General features: G+C 42.0%; 1 protein-coding gene across 3 annotated transcripts in view; it reads left to right on the top strand.

Annotated features, from left to right (window-relative positions):
- MNT (MAX network transcriptional repressor) overlaps positions 1-13,550 on the top strand; it is a 40,725-nt gene extending 27,175 nt beyond the window's left edge. For all 3 annotated transcript variants that reach the window (XM_053457162.1, XM_053457163.1, XM_053457161.1), the window contains 2 exons: positions 11,458-11,650; positions 12,616-13,550. In XM_053457162.1, coding sequence (XP_053313137.1) covers positions 11,458-11,650; positions 12,616-13,331 — 909 coding nt within the window. In that variant the 3' untranslated portion in view covers positions 13,332-13,550. The remainder of the gene's footprint in view (positions 1-11,457; positions 11,651-12,615) is intronic.
- The last annotated feature ends 4,534 nt before the right edge of the window (positions 13,551-18,084 follow it).

Genomic DNA, 18,084 nt, shown 5'->3' with positions numbered 1-18,084 from the left:
CCAACACATGTATTCTATATTATAATAGGATTCAGACAAGAAAATGGAATTGTATGACCCGCATCTGTCCCCGAGACCGGGCTTATTTATCATTTAAGATCCTGGTTTCTTCAAAGGTTTTCTGCTCGTTCGGTTTCATTTTTAAGCCGCGTCTGCAGTTTTTCAGGAAGTACAAAGGTTTCCGTTGCGTCCAGTTCGGCCGAGGTCTGGCCCTCAACGTACAGCGCTGTATCCTCGGGTGCCGATATCGGACTAGCATCTGCTGACATACCTTTGCCATCTGTACTCGCTTCTGAACTCACAAAATCTGGTTTGGGGCTCCCTCGGATAAGGAGAAGGGAAATGAACTGATAATGCTAGTTCTGCGGCTTTTGACCACCACGCTTAGCGCTCTTTGGGTAATATTTGAACCAGCTATACCCAAAGCATTAATGCGGATTGCAGAACAAAGAGCACCAGATAGGTGGATGAAAACCTAATAGGTTTTTATTGAAAAAAAATTCCAGATCCCACAGCTACCCTTTCGGTTGTTGCTGCTAGGGGCATTCATACTTCCCGAAACAGAAATATGATGTCACTGTCCAAGGAGCTAAGTAGAGGAAACTGGTCTGTTGCCATCCGATTTCCTTGCCTCCAGAATTACATTTTCGGTTTGTTTGCACACCCAGTGTTGTCCGGCGTGGATGAGTCACGGTGTCACCGCCCATAGTGTTTGCCGTTACCGGGAAACTCCCCGTCTGCTAAGGTCATCCTTACTCTGCTTCTGAGAATGCGATGTCCCCGGTGACTAAATGAAGGAGGTTCCGCGACTCGGCTCAGGGACCTGTGCAGAGTGTGTCTGAAATGCCAGAGCCGCCAATGGTTGGGGTGGAAGAAGAAGATAACGTAGACAGCCAGGAAAGATATGTTTTTGATGGCAGAGCCTTTTTATTTGGGCTCCTTATACTATTAATAATAACTCCTTTGGTATCAGATGTACGTCCCATATCACATGCTTTAGTAGGGTGACTGGCAGCATCTTCGTACATATGTGTCAACAGCACAACTTATTATTTATTGTTTTATATTGCGCCACCATATCCCATAGCGCTCTAAACCAGATATAACTAGTAGTAAATAGTATAACAATTCGATTTACAGGTGAGGAGGGTCCTGCTCAGCTTATAACTGGGTCACTGCATTTTTTTCCCCCCCATTTGCTATTTTTTTGACTTTTATTGGAAAGCTTTCAGGGCATATGTGCAAAGTATACTCCTTTTACGTGAAAGTCTCGAGCGGTCTGGAGAAACACATCCACGCGTCCTGTCGGCACGTGCTGGACCCTCCGCTGCTTTTCCTATCCTGAGCTGGAGATTCTATCTTGGTTAATTAACCTGAATTTCTTTAAAGTAGAGACTATTGCCCAGACAATCGCTACTTTAACTAGAATATATGAAACAAGAGAAGCAGTTTTCCAGATAAAGGGGAATGATCATTTTTATGACATTTGGGGTTTTGTGGAGTAAAATAAATAAGTAATTCGGTAGGTTGGTTGAACAACCCGTTTTTTTTGTTGTTGGGGTGACCTGACGGGTTGCCCACATGGTACTGAGTGGTGGCCCAAAATACGGTGTCCTTTTTTGTTCCAGAATACATGTAATGGCAGTTTAACTCTGTTTTTGAGATGTACATAAGGTTTAGCTCGGGGGTGTCAGGCGCACTGGATGCCCCCAGCGTTGTGCAGAAGGGTTAAGCGTTTCTGCTCCCTGATGTCACCCGGCTTTTACAAGAAGCCCGTTCCAGCTTTTATCAAAGTGTAACGGCTGAGCCGATGTTCAAGAACTCTCCTCCTATTAGTTAGGGGTTATTCGGGGCCAGCTCAGCGATTTTGGCAGGAGATTCTCTCTTGAGTTGGTTGGCCGTTCGTGATTTATAGTGAAGTTAGTGAATTAATGTTTGAATAACTTCAGCATCACGGCCTGAATTAAAGGGACCGTCTAATGTCCGACAAAGAAGAATCCGTTTAGTTTGGTACGAATAGTTTAATTTGCATTCTTCCCAAATAATAATAATAATAATAATGATAAAGCACTTCCCATTCCCTGAGCCGCATAGAGATCTGTTTGGGGCATTTAGTTAGGGGGCGGGGAAAGGAGCAAATGCATTGGAGGGGCTTCTGTAAATTGCCCCCCCATGCTAGGGACGCCATTCACATTTAAAGGGACCCCACAGCTATCTCATGCATTGTGATAGCAGGAGCGTCCCTTTAGTTTAGTGAAGAACTTGCTTAGCTGATGTGTCCCTCTGTGCAAAGACATTGTATATTTAAACAACTGAAAAGTCTGGTATTTGGATATTCTGCTGATAATATAATAGTTAGATTCCATTCTGTTTTGTACATGAACGACACACTAATAGGGACTGATTGTGTTACACACCGGCTTTCACACACTTCCTTAGGTGGATTTTTGTTGTGTGGTGTTTTCGTGCGTAACACGTATAGTTATTGTGTTCTGATCGTTTCCCAGCCAGCAATCTGTGTCTCTAAAGCTAAAACAGGTTAGAGGATAACATGAGCCCTGTCCAGGGAGACTGCTACGTAGTTGCTGGAATGTGGCTATGATTATTTTAACAAGGTACGTTTTTTTATTACACAGTCGGATTCCTTGTGCTTTTATTCCACCTCTCTCATAGCTGTTCTTTTCTGTTTATTGGCCACGTCTGTGAGAAGATGCGCCCTGTTTGTGTCTCGGTGTGAGACAGTCTGCAGGGATCCCCGGCCCTGCTCCGGTCAGCGAGCCATCGCCATGCGCGGGTCACCGAAACTTTCACCAGCAAGATCGACAAGCAGTAAAACCAGCCCTGGCTTGGCAGACACTGGAGTTAGTGAAGCGAATACAGAAGACATAAAAACCTTTCCCGGAGACCAGGAAGAAAAGGCGTTAAATGGGGAGGGATAGTCTGCTGCCGCAGATCATTTCATGTGTTCTGATGCTTCCCAATCACTGCTCGGCTGCAGGGATGTCATGAGTGCGCTTAGAGCGCTTTAGCCGTTCTGGTGACCACAACATTTTTAATAGTTTTTTTTTTTTTAAATTAAAAATCATTATATCGTCCCTTTTTTAGTTGATGCATTTTTATATATATATATATATATATATATATATATATATATACCGGTATATTCGGAAAACTGACACTAAACTTTTTTCTTTTTAAACCCTTCAGAAAAGGATTGTGCAAACTATAGGATTCCTGGCTTTCTGATGCTTCGCTCAGACAGTACAGGTGCCCGCAAGGGCCATACTGCGCTGTTAGAACCTCACAGCGAGGATCCCACAGTGTATAGACGCCGCCGGCAAATAAACAGTATAACGCATAGTACAGACTGGCCCTTCAACATGTATAGTGACGTCAGCACATATAAAAGTGATTGTCATCTTTTATGTAGCGTCAATAATTTACGCAGCTCTCCTCACAGTCCATTAATTTAAAGGGTACGGACTGACAGACTGAGACAAACCGATACATTAGATAAAGATGGGTTTACAATCTAGAAAGATGTAATATTGAGGAGCACAAAAGGTTTTGATGGATCCGTAATATGCAGAAATTGCTGGGGAAAAGTCAGCATTGTAAGGGTTACTTTTCTGCTCTGCCAGCCAGACAAGTGGAGCTGTCTGTAATATAGGGCAACCAATGTCAGGAGCTTGGTGTGTTTGTTTGGTTGCCTAGCAACAGGTTGGCAGGTCTTTATTTATTTATTTATTGCTCTCATTCTTAACCATTCCAGTGCCGGACTGTTTTATGATGTGTTTTTTCATACCATACAAGCGGTAGATTTTATTAAAGTAATATATAAGAATAATTTAGCATATGGATCATTCGATGCGAATACTGGATCTCGTAGGAATGCATCGTTTTAGTTGATGCAATTATGTTAAAAACACCGATCAGCCATAACATTATGACCACTGACAGGTGAAGGTGGGACAACTGGGCCAGAGCATCTCCAAAACTGCAGCTCCTGTGGGATGTTCCCGGTCTGCAGTGGTCCAAGGAAGGAAAAGCAGTGAACCGGCAACAGGGTCATGAGTGGCCAAGGCTCATTGATGCACGAGGAGGGTGAAGGCTGGCCTGTGTGGTCTAATCCAACAAATGAGCTACTGTAGCTAAAATTGCTGAAAAAGTCGATGCTGGTTCTGATAGAAAGGTGTCAGATCACACAGTGTGTTACACATTGACTGCAGACCAGTCAGGGTGCCCATGCTGACCCTTTGGCCTCTACCGAGAGTACCTACAATGGGCACGTGAGTGTAAAGGTCTAGTGGGAGTCCATGCCGATGGGTCAGGACTGATTTGGTGGTAATAATTTTATGGCTGATCCGTGTATATTATTATTAGTTTATTGAATCCTACCATTGTTTTTTTTAACATTTCTAATGCTGTTTGTTGTCCCCTAAACATGTTAATAAACCAGGAGAGAATGTCATTTAGTGCAAGTAGCCCGCTAACTATGACGCTAATAATCTCATTATAGATTGCAGGACAGTCGTTCATCAGCACGGATAGGGGCATTATACAGAAGGCTCGATCATCAGGTTAAAAACCAGTAACACCAGTAACTACATTAAGCCCAGTGGCTACTACTTGGTTATAAACTCTGTGCAGAAATGCCTGCCATGTATTAAAAACATGGAAATCACAACAGACGTGCATAGAATAGCAGGGCTGCCTGTGAGCTGTAGGGTTATTTTTGACAGTTGCTACCAAAAGTAGAAAAGTATTTGAAAACCCTAAATTATTATTATTATTTTTGCATTTCTTCCCATGCTAAACTGGATACCGGTAACGATTTAACCACTTAACACCCAATTAATGTTGATTGTAGTTGCTAGCATTGCAACGAAGGGTGAAATCCTTACTCCTCCTGTAACCAATGACGATATATAGAGAGAGAGAGAGAGAGAGAGAGCGATCCATTCAAAAGTTTGGGGTCACTTGCTTGTTTTTGAAAGAAACGCCTCTTTAAAATAACATGAAATTGATCAGAAATACTGTGTCGATGTTAATGTTGTAAGCTGGAATTTTTAAAGGAATATCTTCAAAGGTGTACAGAGGACCATTATCACTCCCATGTTCCGATGGCACGTTGTGTTCACTAATCCAAGTTTAATCGATCATTAGAAACCCCCTTTTGAAATTGTTACAGTAAGACATTTTCCATGACATCATCTACGTGACCCAAACTTGTGAACGGCAGTGTATGTATGTATGTATATGTGGGTGCGTATCTATAAATATATATATATAATGTACATGTATATATAACTGTGTGTGCAGCGCATGCCGTGTACTGTTGGAAGGAAGGCCAGAAAGCCAGTTTTGATGCAGTTTTATTTTTCTGTTAGAAGCTGCTGAGTTGAGGTAGTTTCCACGGCGACATCTAGTTTCTGTCTCCCTGGAAACGGTCTGGGATTTCTCAGATTGGATAGGAAATAAAACTGGCGTCCTCGGTGGGCACATTCTGCTGATTTACATTTCCACGCACAGTGTGGTTAGCGTGCAAAAGGGGGAAGGGGGCAATAGATTGAACAGAGATGTAGGCTGAGTATACTTTTAGTTATTGGAAGTGAAGCACGCATACAGTGGCCGTGTAGTATACGCCATTAGGCGTACCAGCACAGGCACGGACGGCTAACCGGAAGCATCGGGGCACGTAAAGGATATGGCTGGAAGAGCCAAGTGGTAACGTCTTCCTGTAAGACCAAGATGCAGAAGCTTCGGGCTACTCTGCCGCTTCTCCATCTTTGCGATCTGTTGCTCAGAGAAGGGCTACTAAAACGGTGAATGTTTGCAGTATAAAAACGATCAGGAAAGACTAAATATATATAGCATTGGGGAAAAGGAGCTAGAGGGGAGAAATTTATTTCAAAAGAGGGTCAGAGGCTTAGAGGTAATGTAAGGAAGTTTTACTTTACAGTACAGCTGAAACAACGAATCGATAAAATCGATAATAATCGATAACGGAAATCATCGATAACGATTTCCGTTATCGATGAATCGAGTGATCGATTCGTCGTTGGAGCACTAGGCTCCTTTTACTTACCTCCGCCAGCGTTCCCCGCTTCTGCTCCACGCTCTGCAGTCTCCGCCTTCTTCAAGCTACGTGACGACGGATGTGACGCGCGTCTACTATCAAGTTGGAAGTGGAACAAGTTCGTAGCGGAGGTAAGTACTCTTTATGTCTATTGTCTGTGCGAATGTTTATGTGCGAGACTGGGTGCGCGGCAGAGTGTGTGTGTGTGTGTGTGTGTGTGTGTGTGTGTGTGTGTGTGTGTGTGTGTGTGTGTGTGCGTGTGTGCGCGCGGCAGAGTGTGTGTGTGGGTGCGCGGCAGAGTGAGTGGGGGGGTGCGCTGCACAGTGAGTGGGGGGGGGTGCGCTGCACAGTGGGGGGTCCGCGGCACAGGGGGTGGGGGGTCCGCGGCACAGGGGGTGGGGGGGCAGGGGATGCAGGGCAGGATGTGAGTGCAGGGCAGAGTGGGGCCAGGAGACTGGATGCAGGTCAGAGTGGGGGTGGGAGGGCAGGGTGGCAGACTGGGTGCAGAGCAGAGTGGGGGTTGGGATGCAGGGCAGGGTGTGAGACTGGGTGCAGAGTAGAGTGGGGGTGGGGGGGGGCAGGGCAGGGTGTGAGACTGGGTGCAGAGCAGAGTGGGGATGCAGGGCAGGCTGTGAGACTGGGTGCAGGGCAGAGTGGGTGCAGGGCAGAGTGGGTGCAGGGCAGAGTGTGAGTGTGGGGGCAGGGCAGAATGTGGGGGCAGGGCTGGGTGCAGGGCAGAGTTGGAGACTGGGTGCAGGGGCACAGTGCAAAGTGCTGGGTGCAAAGTGCCAGTGCTGGGTGCAAAGTGCCAGGGCTGGGTGCAAAGTGCTGGGTGCAAAGTGCCAGGGCTGGGGCAAAGTGCTGGGCGCAAAGTGCTGAGTGCTGGGTACAAAGTGCTGGGTACAAAGTGCTGGGTGCAAAGTGCCAGGGCTGGGTGCAAAGTGCCAGGGCTGGGTGCAAAGTGCAAAGTGCTGGTGCAAAGTGCTGAATGCTGGGTGCAAAGTGCTGGATGCAAAGTGCCAGGGCTGGGGCAAAGTGCTGGGGGCAAAGTGCTGGGTGCAAAGTGCCAGGGCTGGGTGCAAAGTGCTGGGTGCAAAGTGCTGGGTGCAAAGTGCTGGGGCAAAGTTTCTTGAACAGTAATAGTCCACCTCTTTTCAGAATGTTTGGGGTTATTTTGTTTCATAAATATTGTGTTTGGGTTCTTGTACTTTGAAAATATTGTTTTTTATTACATCATAACAAAATAAGAATGTTAATGTAAATTTTAAGTTGTTTTTTAACATCCAGTTCATTAAATTCTTTTAAATAAACGAAAAATTAGCATATTGTTTTTTTTATCCGATTAATCGATTAATCGAAAAAATAATCGGCCGATTAATCGATTATTAAAATAATCGTTAGTTGCAGCCCTACTTTACAGGGAGGGTGGTAGATAAGTGGAACAGCCTTCAGGCACATGTGGCAGGGGATTTAAACACGGGTGGGATAGGCATGAAGCAATCCTTAGTCTAATAAGACCAAGGACTGATTCAAGTTTAAGTCTTTACATTAGGCAGACTAGATGGGCGGAATGGTTCTTGTCTGCTGTGAAATTCTGTGTTTTATTTGTCGGATTTGTGTTTAGCCGCATTACCTACGGTGGCTTTTTAACCAGAGCTATTACATTTTAAATGGCTTGTGCGTTTCTGTGAAAAAATAACAATCAATTATGGGCTGCGAAGTGCGGCTTATATTGGTGTATTAAGATTAAGCTCTCTGACATAAATGAATGTTATTATAAGTGTTGGAGGTAAGAGCAGCGGTTTTTTATATATGTTATTATTGCCACACAGAAACATCAAAAGAATATGTCTGATGTCGGCTTAAACATTGGACAACCCCGTCCTTTATTCATGCAGCACCGGCGGACCACGTAGCGTATGCACCGCTTATGGCTCGACTCTTGCTACCCAGGTCGGCCGTAATCCTAAATCCAAGTCATTGCCCCTTTTCTGTACAGACAGCTGGTCCAAGGTCAGGGTGAACACGGCAGCAACTACTTTAATTACAGGATACACAGAAAATGGAAATATTTGCGCACAGGCAAGTAACCGAGACGGCTCGGCACAGCTGCCCAGGGTGCCATCGGCGCGTTGTTTAGCAAATAAAGCCAGACAGAGCTTGACGACAAGAAGGGATTGTGTTGCTGCAAAAACAATATGCTGGCAAAATATTAGAGTGCAAAAATGCAGCCGTTACCTTTATCATCAGGCAAGATGTATTTGATCTTTCTATTGATTTCACACCCCCCTCCCATTAATATCCAGCTGCTAAATATTAGAATATTGATGAATATTGGAAAAATTTTTATTCCAGATTCCTCTTCAGCTGCATACAATACACAAGGTCTGTACTACAATGCCCATAGTAGCATAAATTAAAGATAAAGAATTGTATTTGAAGTTCACAGGGAATGCATTTCTAAATGTATATAAAAGTGAGCCCAGTAGATATTCAATGGGTGGCTTTACATATGGATTACAGCGTAGAGTAGAATGGAGTGTGATGATATTCCGATTACTTCCTTGAAAGTAGGTAGAAGCTGGCAGTAAATGCCTTGTGATGTTGTGGCGCATGCGCTGCGGCCTGAAACCCAAGTGGCGTCATGTCTGCGGAAACTTGGACAAGCGTTTACCGGCTAGAGGCCAAGATTGCTACTTTCCAACCATATTAGTTAGTAGCTGGGCAGAGTTAGTGTGAGACCTAGTTTTTGGTGATTTTACCGCTCATGAGGCCTATGAAGGCCGTAACGTACGTCTGCGGTTGTTGGTTCCCTCGTGCAGAAGAAATTATCCTCGTAATGACAAGTGAAATCTTTTCTAGAAACCTGAAACGGCAGATTCATGCTCCTAGTGCGTTGCTATAGTGTGTCGTGCTAGTAATATTAATGCAGAACGTGTTTGCTTATGGTTTGCCGTTTTAATACAGGAATGCCTTGTGTGTTTCTGCATATTATGGGAAGAGACTGTTTATTGTGTCTCTATTGCTTATTCCATTGTCGGGGGGAAGAAACAGAACAGCAGTTTTATGATAAAATAACAGTAACATATTTGTCAGCTTTTGCTCCGTGGACGACATTCTATACATTATGTGACAAATTACACTACGTACCACTAGCAGGGGCTCAGCAGCGATATGACAGACCTTTGAGGCTTTTGTGACAGCTGATTTAGTGGCTGTGATGCGCTATCAACTCCTCATTAAATCTCTTTACATTTTGCTTAAACTGTTTAATGGTCTCCACTTCTCGGGGCGTGCATCAATATCTGTCCCCTTTAAAAAGAAATGCATACAGCAGAAATATATATATATATATATATATTTCAGGTATATACCTTACCTGAATATCCCCTTTCCAACAATTCTTGCTACTGGTTGCTTGAAGCAGCCAATCAGCGGCAGAGGAGCGCTCCCATTAACCCCTTAAGGACAATGGGTGGTCCCTAAACCCATTGAAAACAATGCAATTTGAGCCTCGTACATGTACGGGCTTTGTCATTAAGGGGTTAAAGTTTGCTGGAGTGTTTTGCTCACAGAGAGGTATTATTAGACCCCTCTGACCGCGTGCGTTGTTAGCAAAGCCATAGCTGGAGATGTATTCCTGCATGGAAAATATCTTGGGAGTGTAAATGGGGGTCCGCATAACCCCCTCATGCGTTTACATGGGGGATGCCTAGGACATTTAAAGGGATCTCTCAACTAATATGCATTAAAGAGCATATGATGGCTGCAGTGCCCCTTTAAGTACAGCGCTTGCTCTGTGCTGCTGGACGGCGCATGTTGGAACAGGTTTAATAAACCCCTTTAGCGTCATCTAGGTAACGCCGGCAGCCTACTGTCCCAGACACCGGCACTAAGGAATGCTGGAGGGGGGACGCCAGCGAAACGTAAAGAGAGCACGCAGATATCACATACATGTAATATACATGTAATCAGCGACATCTGCATTACCAATTCAGTTTTTATAGAAGAGCCATGTGAACAACAACCCATCCTATGTATATTCAAGGGTGTCCAACCTGTAAATCCATCCGTATGCACCCTCAGTGCCCCATGTGTGACGCGCTTGAAGGATGTTACACTGAATCTGCAGACACCCGCTTCATGGACCATTGCGATTGGAAAGTTCCTAACAAGTAATATATATTATATATATATATATATTATATATATATATATATATATATATATATATATATATATATATAGCGTGAACGCACAAGGACAGTCAAGGGTGGTGTGTAGACTACCCCTAGTACAGCGCTGCGGAATATGGTAGCGCTATATATTATACATACACACGAGCTAGAAATTAGGCAGACTACGCAGATATCACACGTGTATTTTACCGACTCCTTGAGGTGCTTTATGAGAAGGGGCTCTGGGTTGTTATGGCGCGCACCCAGCGGCAGACCCCCGCCCGGCGTATACTCGGCCTTTCAGACACCGTGAAATGTAATACGGATGACACCTTTAACCCTTTGTTTGCCCCCTTTCTAAGGCGAAGCCGTGAACTAAACCTTTTAACGGCCTTCGCAGTACCCCCCTCCTCGCTTTGTATTGGTACGCGCGGCCCAGAGGCGTCCCCGCAGACTCCCCTGGGCACGGCTTTTGGCAGCGAGCGCCTGCGAGCCTTAAATGGAATGCACGCTGGCAGAGGGGGGCGGAAACTGGCGCGGCTCCAGCTCGCTTCCCGGCAAAAAGAGTAAGTGGGCGGAGACCGGGAGAGCCGTGACGTGTCTACTGACACGTGTGTGCCCTAGCGAGACAGCAAGGTGGAGTAGGGGCGGGGGTTGGAGTTTGTGTTAAAGGGACAGGCCACATCTCTGTCACAGCTTTGCGGCACCGCGCGCGGCCTCTTCGTCTTGTGTGTCACAAAATCCTTTCCCCCATTTATTTTTAAATAACTTACTCTTTAGGTTTTTTTTTATTATTATTAAGAAGAATGGAGAATCTATTGTGCTGCTCAGTGAAGTTGTCAATAGTTAACACCTTATATGTGTGTATATATACATATATATGTGTGTGTGTATATATATATATATATATATATATATAATACACACACAAGTAGAATAAAGAAATTGCAAAGCTGTGGAAATAAGTAGCCAGGTGTGATAATTAATAATGTTCCAAAATACACCTAATATGAGAATACATCTGATGGGATCAGTGAAGCATGAAATGTTGAGCAGCCAGTAGAATTATCTGTTTGTTTCCGTAGCGATTGCTCCACAGTTTATACCCAGACTTTCTCTCGCTAAATATCGCCCAGGTGCCCTTTTTTTACATTTTGTTGAAGCAGCGGATGATAAATCATTTTATTATTTTTTTCCTAGAGTTTGAAGCGAAAAGAAAAGGAATATGAGCATGAAATGGAGCGTCTGGCAAGGGAAAAGATAGCTACCCAGCAGCGGCTGGCAGACTTGAAGAACGAGCTCAGCCAGTGGATGGATATTTTGGAGATTGATAGAATAGTCCGTCAGACCGTTCAGCCTGAAGATGACCAGGCGTCTACCTCCACAGCTTCAGGTATACCCAGACATCAAGTAAATGAGTAGAAGGAATACAAAGCTGTACATTTGGCTTGCCAAACTGCTACCAGATGTAAATCTGACGTGTTTTTACGTTTGTGTAGGGGGGCTTTTCCCTACCACCCTCCTCCTTGGAGCCTCTGCGTTTAAATGTAACTTGAGCACTCCCTGATTCATTTAAATGCTGAGGCTCTGAGAGAGGAAAGGAGAATGCTGCACATCCACTAATAAGGAAGACTGCGGCAGGGGGAAATACTTTATTAGTTCATGGATGAATAATTATGTAGTATTTTTTGCTGAAATGTATACAACACCACAATACTTTATGATTCCATATTTGTAATAGCTTTTTTTCCCTTTCCTGTTCTCTCATGGTAATCCCCCCCCTGCATTACTTATTTGCACCCTTTTTTTTTTTTTTTGTACGTGGCACTCTTATTTTATGAGCGTCACATCAGTCGAGACGAATCCGCATGCTTTGCATGAAGCAGTGAACGCTTTTGTGGATCTGGGTGTTGCAGAATGTATAGCGAAAGTTGTCATGCATTTTAAGATGGCAGAATGTCATTCTTATAATACAATCTAACGGTCAACTAATGCTTTCTGATTGGCATTTGAAGGCAGGGCAGGTAAATTTAAAAAAATAAGATTAGACATTTTAATCATGTAGGTGTTGATGTAACACGTTCAGCCTCCGCCTTCCAATCTCTACTGCACATAGAAACAGCCCCAGGCAGCTTTCTAAAGCATATTTAAAGCAGAGGAGACATTTTGGAGGCAAGATTACTGGTCAGGAGTTTTATTCAGATATATGTATTTAGAAAATAATTTTGGGAATCCTTTTCTAATTTGACAATTAGAACACAGTGCTATATAGTTTTTCTTATATATTTTGTGATGTACACCTAGTGGGCATGTACCTCAACCCCTTTTTGATCTGCTTTGTTTTGTTTGGACCTCCAGAGGGTGAAGACAACATTGATGAAGACATGGACGATGAGAGGCCAGTGAATTCGCTGACAAAGAGGCATCAGCCTGAGCTTCTGAAGATGGTACCATCCAGTGCAGCTCCCCACAATCACCATTCCACTGTTTTGCCTCAGCACGTGTCCATTCAACAGAAACAAACTTCCTCCCCCCATACACAGCCTCAGATCTCCAACCAAGCCTTGGTCCCGCCTCAGGCCCTGGTGCCAGCACAGACTCATATTGTGGCTGCCTCCACTGTGCAGTCCACAGTTATAGCCCATACTGCCACTACTCATGCGTCCGTCATTCAGACTCTCAATCATGTCATCCCTGGGCCTCAAACCAAGCACATTGCTCATATTGCACCTTCCACGTCAAGCCCTGTACAGCTAACCACTGCTGCTCAGCCGATTGGCCACATCACTGTGCACCCAGCTACCATCAATCACATGACCCATCTTGGCCAGCAGTTACCCATTTACCCTCAGTCTGTTGCGGTCAGCCAGCCCATGGTGAGCCACATCGCTCACACCATCACTCACCCACAAGTTAATGGAACCACAAACCTGGGGCAGCCGGGTGTTATGGCAAAGCCTACAGTGGGGACCCAGATGGTCCACCACCCTCAATTAGTTGGGCAAACTGTCCTTAACCCGGTGACTATGGTAACAATGCCATCGTTCCCTGTCAGCACTTTGAAGCTAGCCTAAACACTCAAAGCTTAAAGTAAGAATGAGTTCAGAATACGTAAATATGTTGTATCAAACAGACAGCTTCTCCTAAAACTCCATACATTCCTACCAAGTCATGTTCCAAGGATGAGAAGAACAGACGTTCTGTAAACAGGGTTACTGCCCGCAGTCAATTTGGGGAAAAAAAGCTGTTTCCTAGGCCATAACTAAGGCCCAAAGTGCTGGAATTTTACCAGTCTCTGTGGCAGCCTCTCATAACGACTATTCATTTCTACTAATAACCAATGAATACAGAATGGGACTATAAAAAATGTCTACTCTACTTAAACTTTTTATTTTATTCTATTTTATTTTCTTTTTGTTTTTGTTGCTCTTAACATTGCTTTGTAGAATACAAAATAATAATCTCTGACAAAAGGTATTGGAATGGGTAAAACATGGTGTTTGTGAATATTCTAATTAAAGTATCAGCTGCGGAAATACACAGGGGGGGAAAAAAAGCATTTTCAACAGTGCCAGTTGAGTAGCTTTAACAAAATTGTATGCCTGATATGATGAAGCTGGCATCTGACAGCTTAAAGCCTTCACAGCTGCAAAGAGAAAATACACTTTGTTTTAATTGGTTTTAATGGAGAGTCCAAGCTACTTTTATGGATTGGTGGACCAGCGCATGATTATTTGGGAAGGATGAATGCATTGATCCAGACCAAATGAATTCATTTTGGCTTTTGTGAACCCCAATGGCTTGTTTTGTCATTGCTAATTGATAGATTGTGGCCAGCTTTCTGAGATCATAAGCATGATTAATTTAGGAATTAAACATTAAACGATACTTTTTCATTAAGTGTTACGATCCCAAGGGGAGTGGAAATAAGTCACATAGGAAAAAAGGGATTCGCTTGTTATCTACTCAAAGCTGTAACATGTTATCAGAGCACCCTATGCAAGTATTGTTAGAAGAAATGCTTGGCTATGTGGTTTCAGGCCAAGACTGACCAACAGGGCTCATTGTAGCATAAATTTAAACTGCAAATCCAACATAATCATGTTCAAACTCCACCGCAACTGGACCCGAGGGAAGGAACTGGCCGATAGATGTCTTCTAATGCCTACAATGTTTTGTGACAAATGCCCAGACAGAGGGCAGAGTATTATGTAGGTAATTGTGACTTAATATCAATACCATTTTAACTACAAGCACTGAACGTTTCACTTTTGAAGTGGACGATTTAATATGGAATTTCCCATTTTTTTTCAATATAGCTTTTATTTATTTATTTTTCATTGACTAGTTTAAAACTTTATTTTTTTTTTATTTTTTTTTACATTCTAGTCTGCTGGCTTCATGCATTATATTTTAAAGCCACTTGCAAGCATATTTTAAAGACTGTATAATAATGGCATTATTGTTAAAGTATCACACATTTATCAATCTCTTAACACCCCTTTCTGTATTTGAAATGGAAATTTCATAAATCTGCATAAAATGTGCTCTCATTCATGCAGCACTGAAAGGGTTAATGAATGTAGGGAAGATTTAGCTGCTCCTAACACTGAAACTGTTTCATTTCTTTTTTTTTTTTGTAAACTTGCTTTAAAGTTTAAAGCAAATATACAACCCCCCACATCCCCCAAGAACTATCATCCCAAATCTTGCATTTCGCAAAAAAAATATACATTGCAAATTTATTAGACTTGACATCTGTTGGTTAGTGGGAGCAGCCTTCCTGATTTTTGGTTAGTTTACCCCATTAAGTTACTCAGCTGTGTTGGTGGAAGGTGGTTGGCTCTCTTAGAAATGAACGTTGCCATTTTTAGATTAACTGCCGTATCCTTTCGTGTGCTTCTACTTCCTTCGTTATGGGGATCAGGAAGGCCCTGCTGTTCCTGTTGGGCAGAACATGGAACTGCCAGGAAACGCTATAAAGCATACACTGTGTCTTCAATAAAGCGTGATGCACTAGAAAGGTACATGACATAAAGGTACATGGTCTATGGTCATTTCCTTAAGGAATTAGCCCACCAAGGACAGAAGGACCTCCCATACAGAAAGTGTCATAGTATACAATCACTATTAATGTCAAGAAGATACTCAAAACTTCCTGGCTCCAGCTATAGCTGTTAAGATTTACCTGGTCCGTTCTGTTGCCTTCTTCTGTTTGCCAACCCCCATTTATCCCATACCCATCCAGCCATGCCACCAGTCCTGGTCATTAATTTCCTGTTATGGTTGAAATAGTGAACCCGGTCAAAATGTATTTACTCATTTCAAAAGAAACAATGTAGCAGGCAATGCATTATACAAATTGGCACATTTCCTTGGCAGCTGGCATTTGTGATCCTATGGATTAGGTGAATGCACCCCTTTTGCTAACCATGTGCCTGCACAGTATGGACTGCTAAATGTTACCTCTATCAATCTGCTACGCCTAATTAGCATATTGTGCCAGTCGCATTGCAGAATGTTTGATGTATGGAAGTACATTTCTGAACGTTTACCAGGCCAATCCCTACTGCTTATAGTCAGTATAAAGCTCTTCAATGGACAAACGTTCTTGTGGTGTTGATGGGTTCACTTAAAGTACAATGTGGTGCCATTCAGGGTTAAATTGCAATTGCCAAGGGATCATGTGCGCCTCCAGGTCCCTTTTTACCACTCATTGATCTATCCACGCAATTAGCATTAAATAATTACATAGATGTTTCAAAGCCACAACTAGTATGTTATTAAAACACGATATCATGGGTTAGCGTATAATTCTTGATTTTTTTTTTCTCCATTTAAACCCCCAAATCAAAAAGCTTTTAAAAAAATCCATTATTATTCCTTTACATATGTGTTTACATATGTATGTAAAACTAGGTATTTATTTATAGGTTTAAATATATTTTGATAAACATTCCTGTTCATTATTGTTACAGCATACAATCACTGTGATTTTTTTTTTTTTATATATAAATATATAATGATCAAGAACAATTGCTGTTAATAAAACCTTTTTGTTTTTGGAGTAGGGGGGTGAATCACTGTTATGAATTTACAAATGCTTCATTTTCCACCATCTGTTTAAAGAGATTATTATACTTTAAAAAAAAATGAAATAATGAACAATTTATTTATTTAACATGATTTCCTTTTACGTTGACTTATTTTACCAGTCTGTCTTTGTTGCCTTTTTTTTTTTTTTTACATCAAAATATTCTTTTAGCAATTTAATATCTATTATCATGAAATTCCAGAAATATATTGTAGGCTGCTGTTACAAGAAGAGTTATATTATTAACCGGGTGGGAAGTAAAACTATTGGTTTGAAGAGAGATTAGAATTAAAGAATTTATAAGATATATATGTAGCTAAACACACCCTAAATTTGGAAAAGTTCTTACATAACAAAAGCAAGCAAATTTAGTTTCATGATCCTGAAAACAGAACAACATCTTGGCGTTCAATTTATAAATGGAAATAAATATTTAAAAGTATACTATACGTTTAATTTACTTCAATCTCCTATATCATAATACATATGATATAAGAGATGTTTTAAGCAATATACCAACTATAGTTCAAACACCTGTTTTAATAAATAAAACAATTTAAACTGTGAAAGTTATAAGTCTAAATGACTTACATATTTTGGTTCATTATACTCATCTTGATGGAGGGCGAAACTTTTTTTTTTTTTTTTTTTAACGTATTGGTGGAATGCTTTGTGGCAAAAAAAACCCAAACCACCAAACCTATTTCTTTTGTTATTCCTATTATAAATACCATTTTTGCATGAATTTCTGGTTTGTAAATGGAAAGATTCAACCTTTCTTCTGTATTCTAAAAGTCAAAAGCTGTTGGTGCGATAATATTTCAGTGGTTAGTTTGATTTTTAGTTTAAAAATGGCCCTTCCCTCCTGCAAGTAACATTTTAAGATCCTTAAATGATACGTCAATAACCTTTCTGTTCAATGCACCTAATTGTATGAGATTTAATGGGGAATCTATTTTTTTATTTTATTTGAAGTATGAGAATGTATTTCCATGTGTGCTAATCTATTTAGTATTTCTACTAAAACCAAGTTGAAATGTTTGAATAGTTGAATGAATGTATTCCTCTATGGTTGTGCGGCACCTCCTGTAGACTCTAGTATCAGCAGAAGGTGACTTGGAAACTGGCTCTTATCCAAGTAACGGTGATGAACACCAAACATTGTACTGTACAGCCCTGGTAAGACAAGACGTTTACACCACGACTTTTCATGTTTAGCTTTTTTGAGGGAATTCTAGGGCCTTTGTAAGGTTAGCGGCATCTCTGATATACATTTTGCCATATACATACAGTATATTTCTTTGAATGTTACAATCCCCATCACAAAAGATGATTCTAATAACCCTACGTGTGCAGGTCTGTTCACTAAAGGTTAAGTTGCTTAGACCAACATGCATGATTTGGCTTTAATAGAGTGACTTGCGTGCTCATTAAAGTCAGCTTTAGACTCGATCCTAATCTGTGTCCGGTTGCGAAGCATTGTGCCATAATTGACAGTCAAGAAGAAAAAGCAATCCAGCTCCACAAAATCAACTTAGATCACCAGGAGGATTGAGGATTCAACACTTAAAGCTCAACAGCACAGTATTGATGATTATATATGTATAGACGTTGCTTTTCTGGTTTGTTGAGTGCTGTCATGATACTTCTGAGACTCAACACCAACTCTGACAACTTGGACTTCAGTGAGTAGACCTGTATGTAGCATTTATATATGAAACATTACATACACC

Source organism: Spea bombifrons, chromosome 2 (assembly GCF_027358695.1).
Source record: "Spea bombifrons isolate aSpeBom1 chromosome 2, aSpeBom1.2.pri, whole genome shotgun sequence".
NCBI classification, from domain to species: domain Eukaryota; kingdom Metazoa; phylum Chordata; class Amphibia; order Anura; family Pelobatidae; genus Spea; species Spea bombifrons.
The sequence above is the reverse complement of the archived record's forward strand: the minus strand, read 5'-3'. Positions and strand labels throughout refer to the sequence as shown.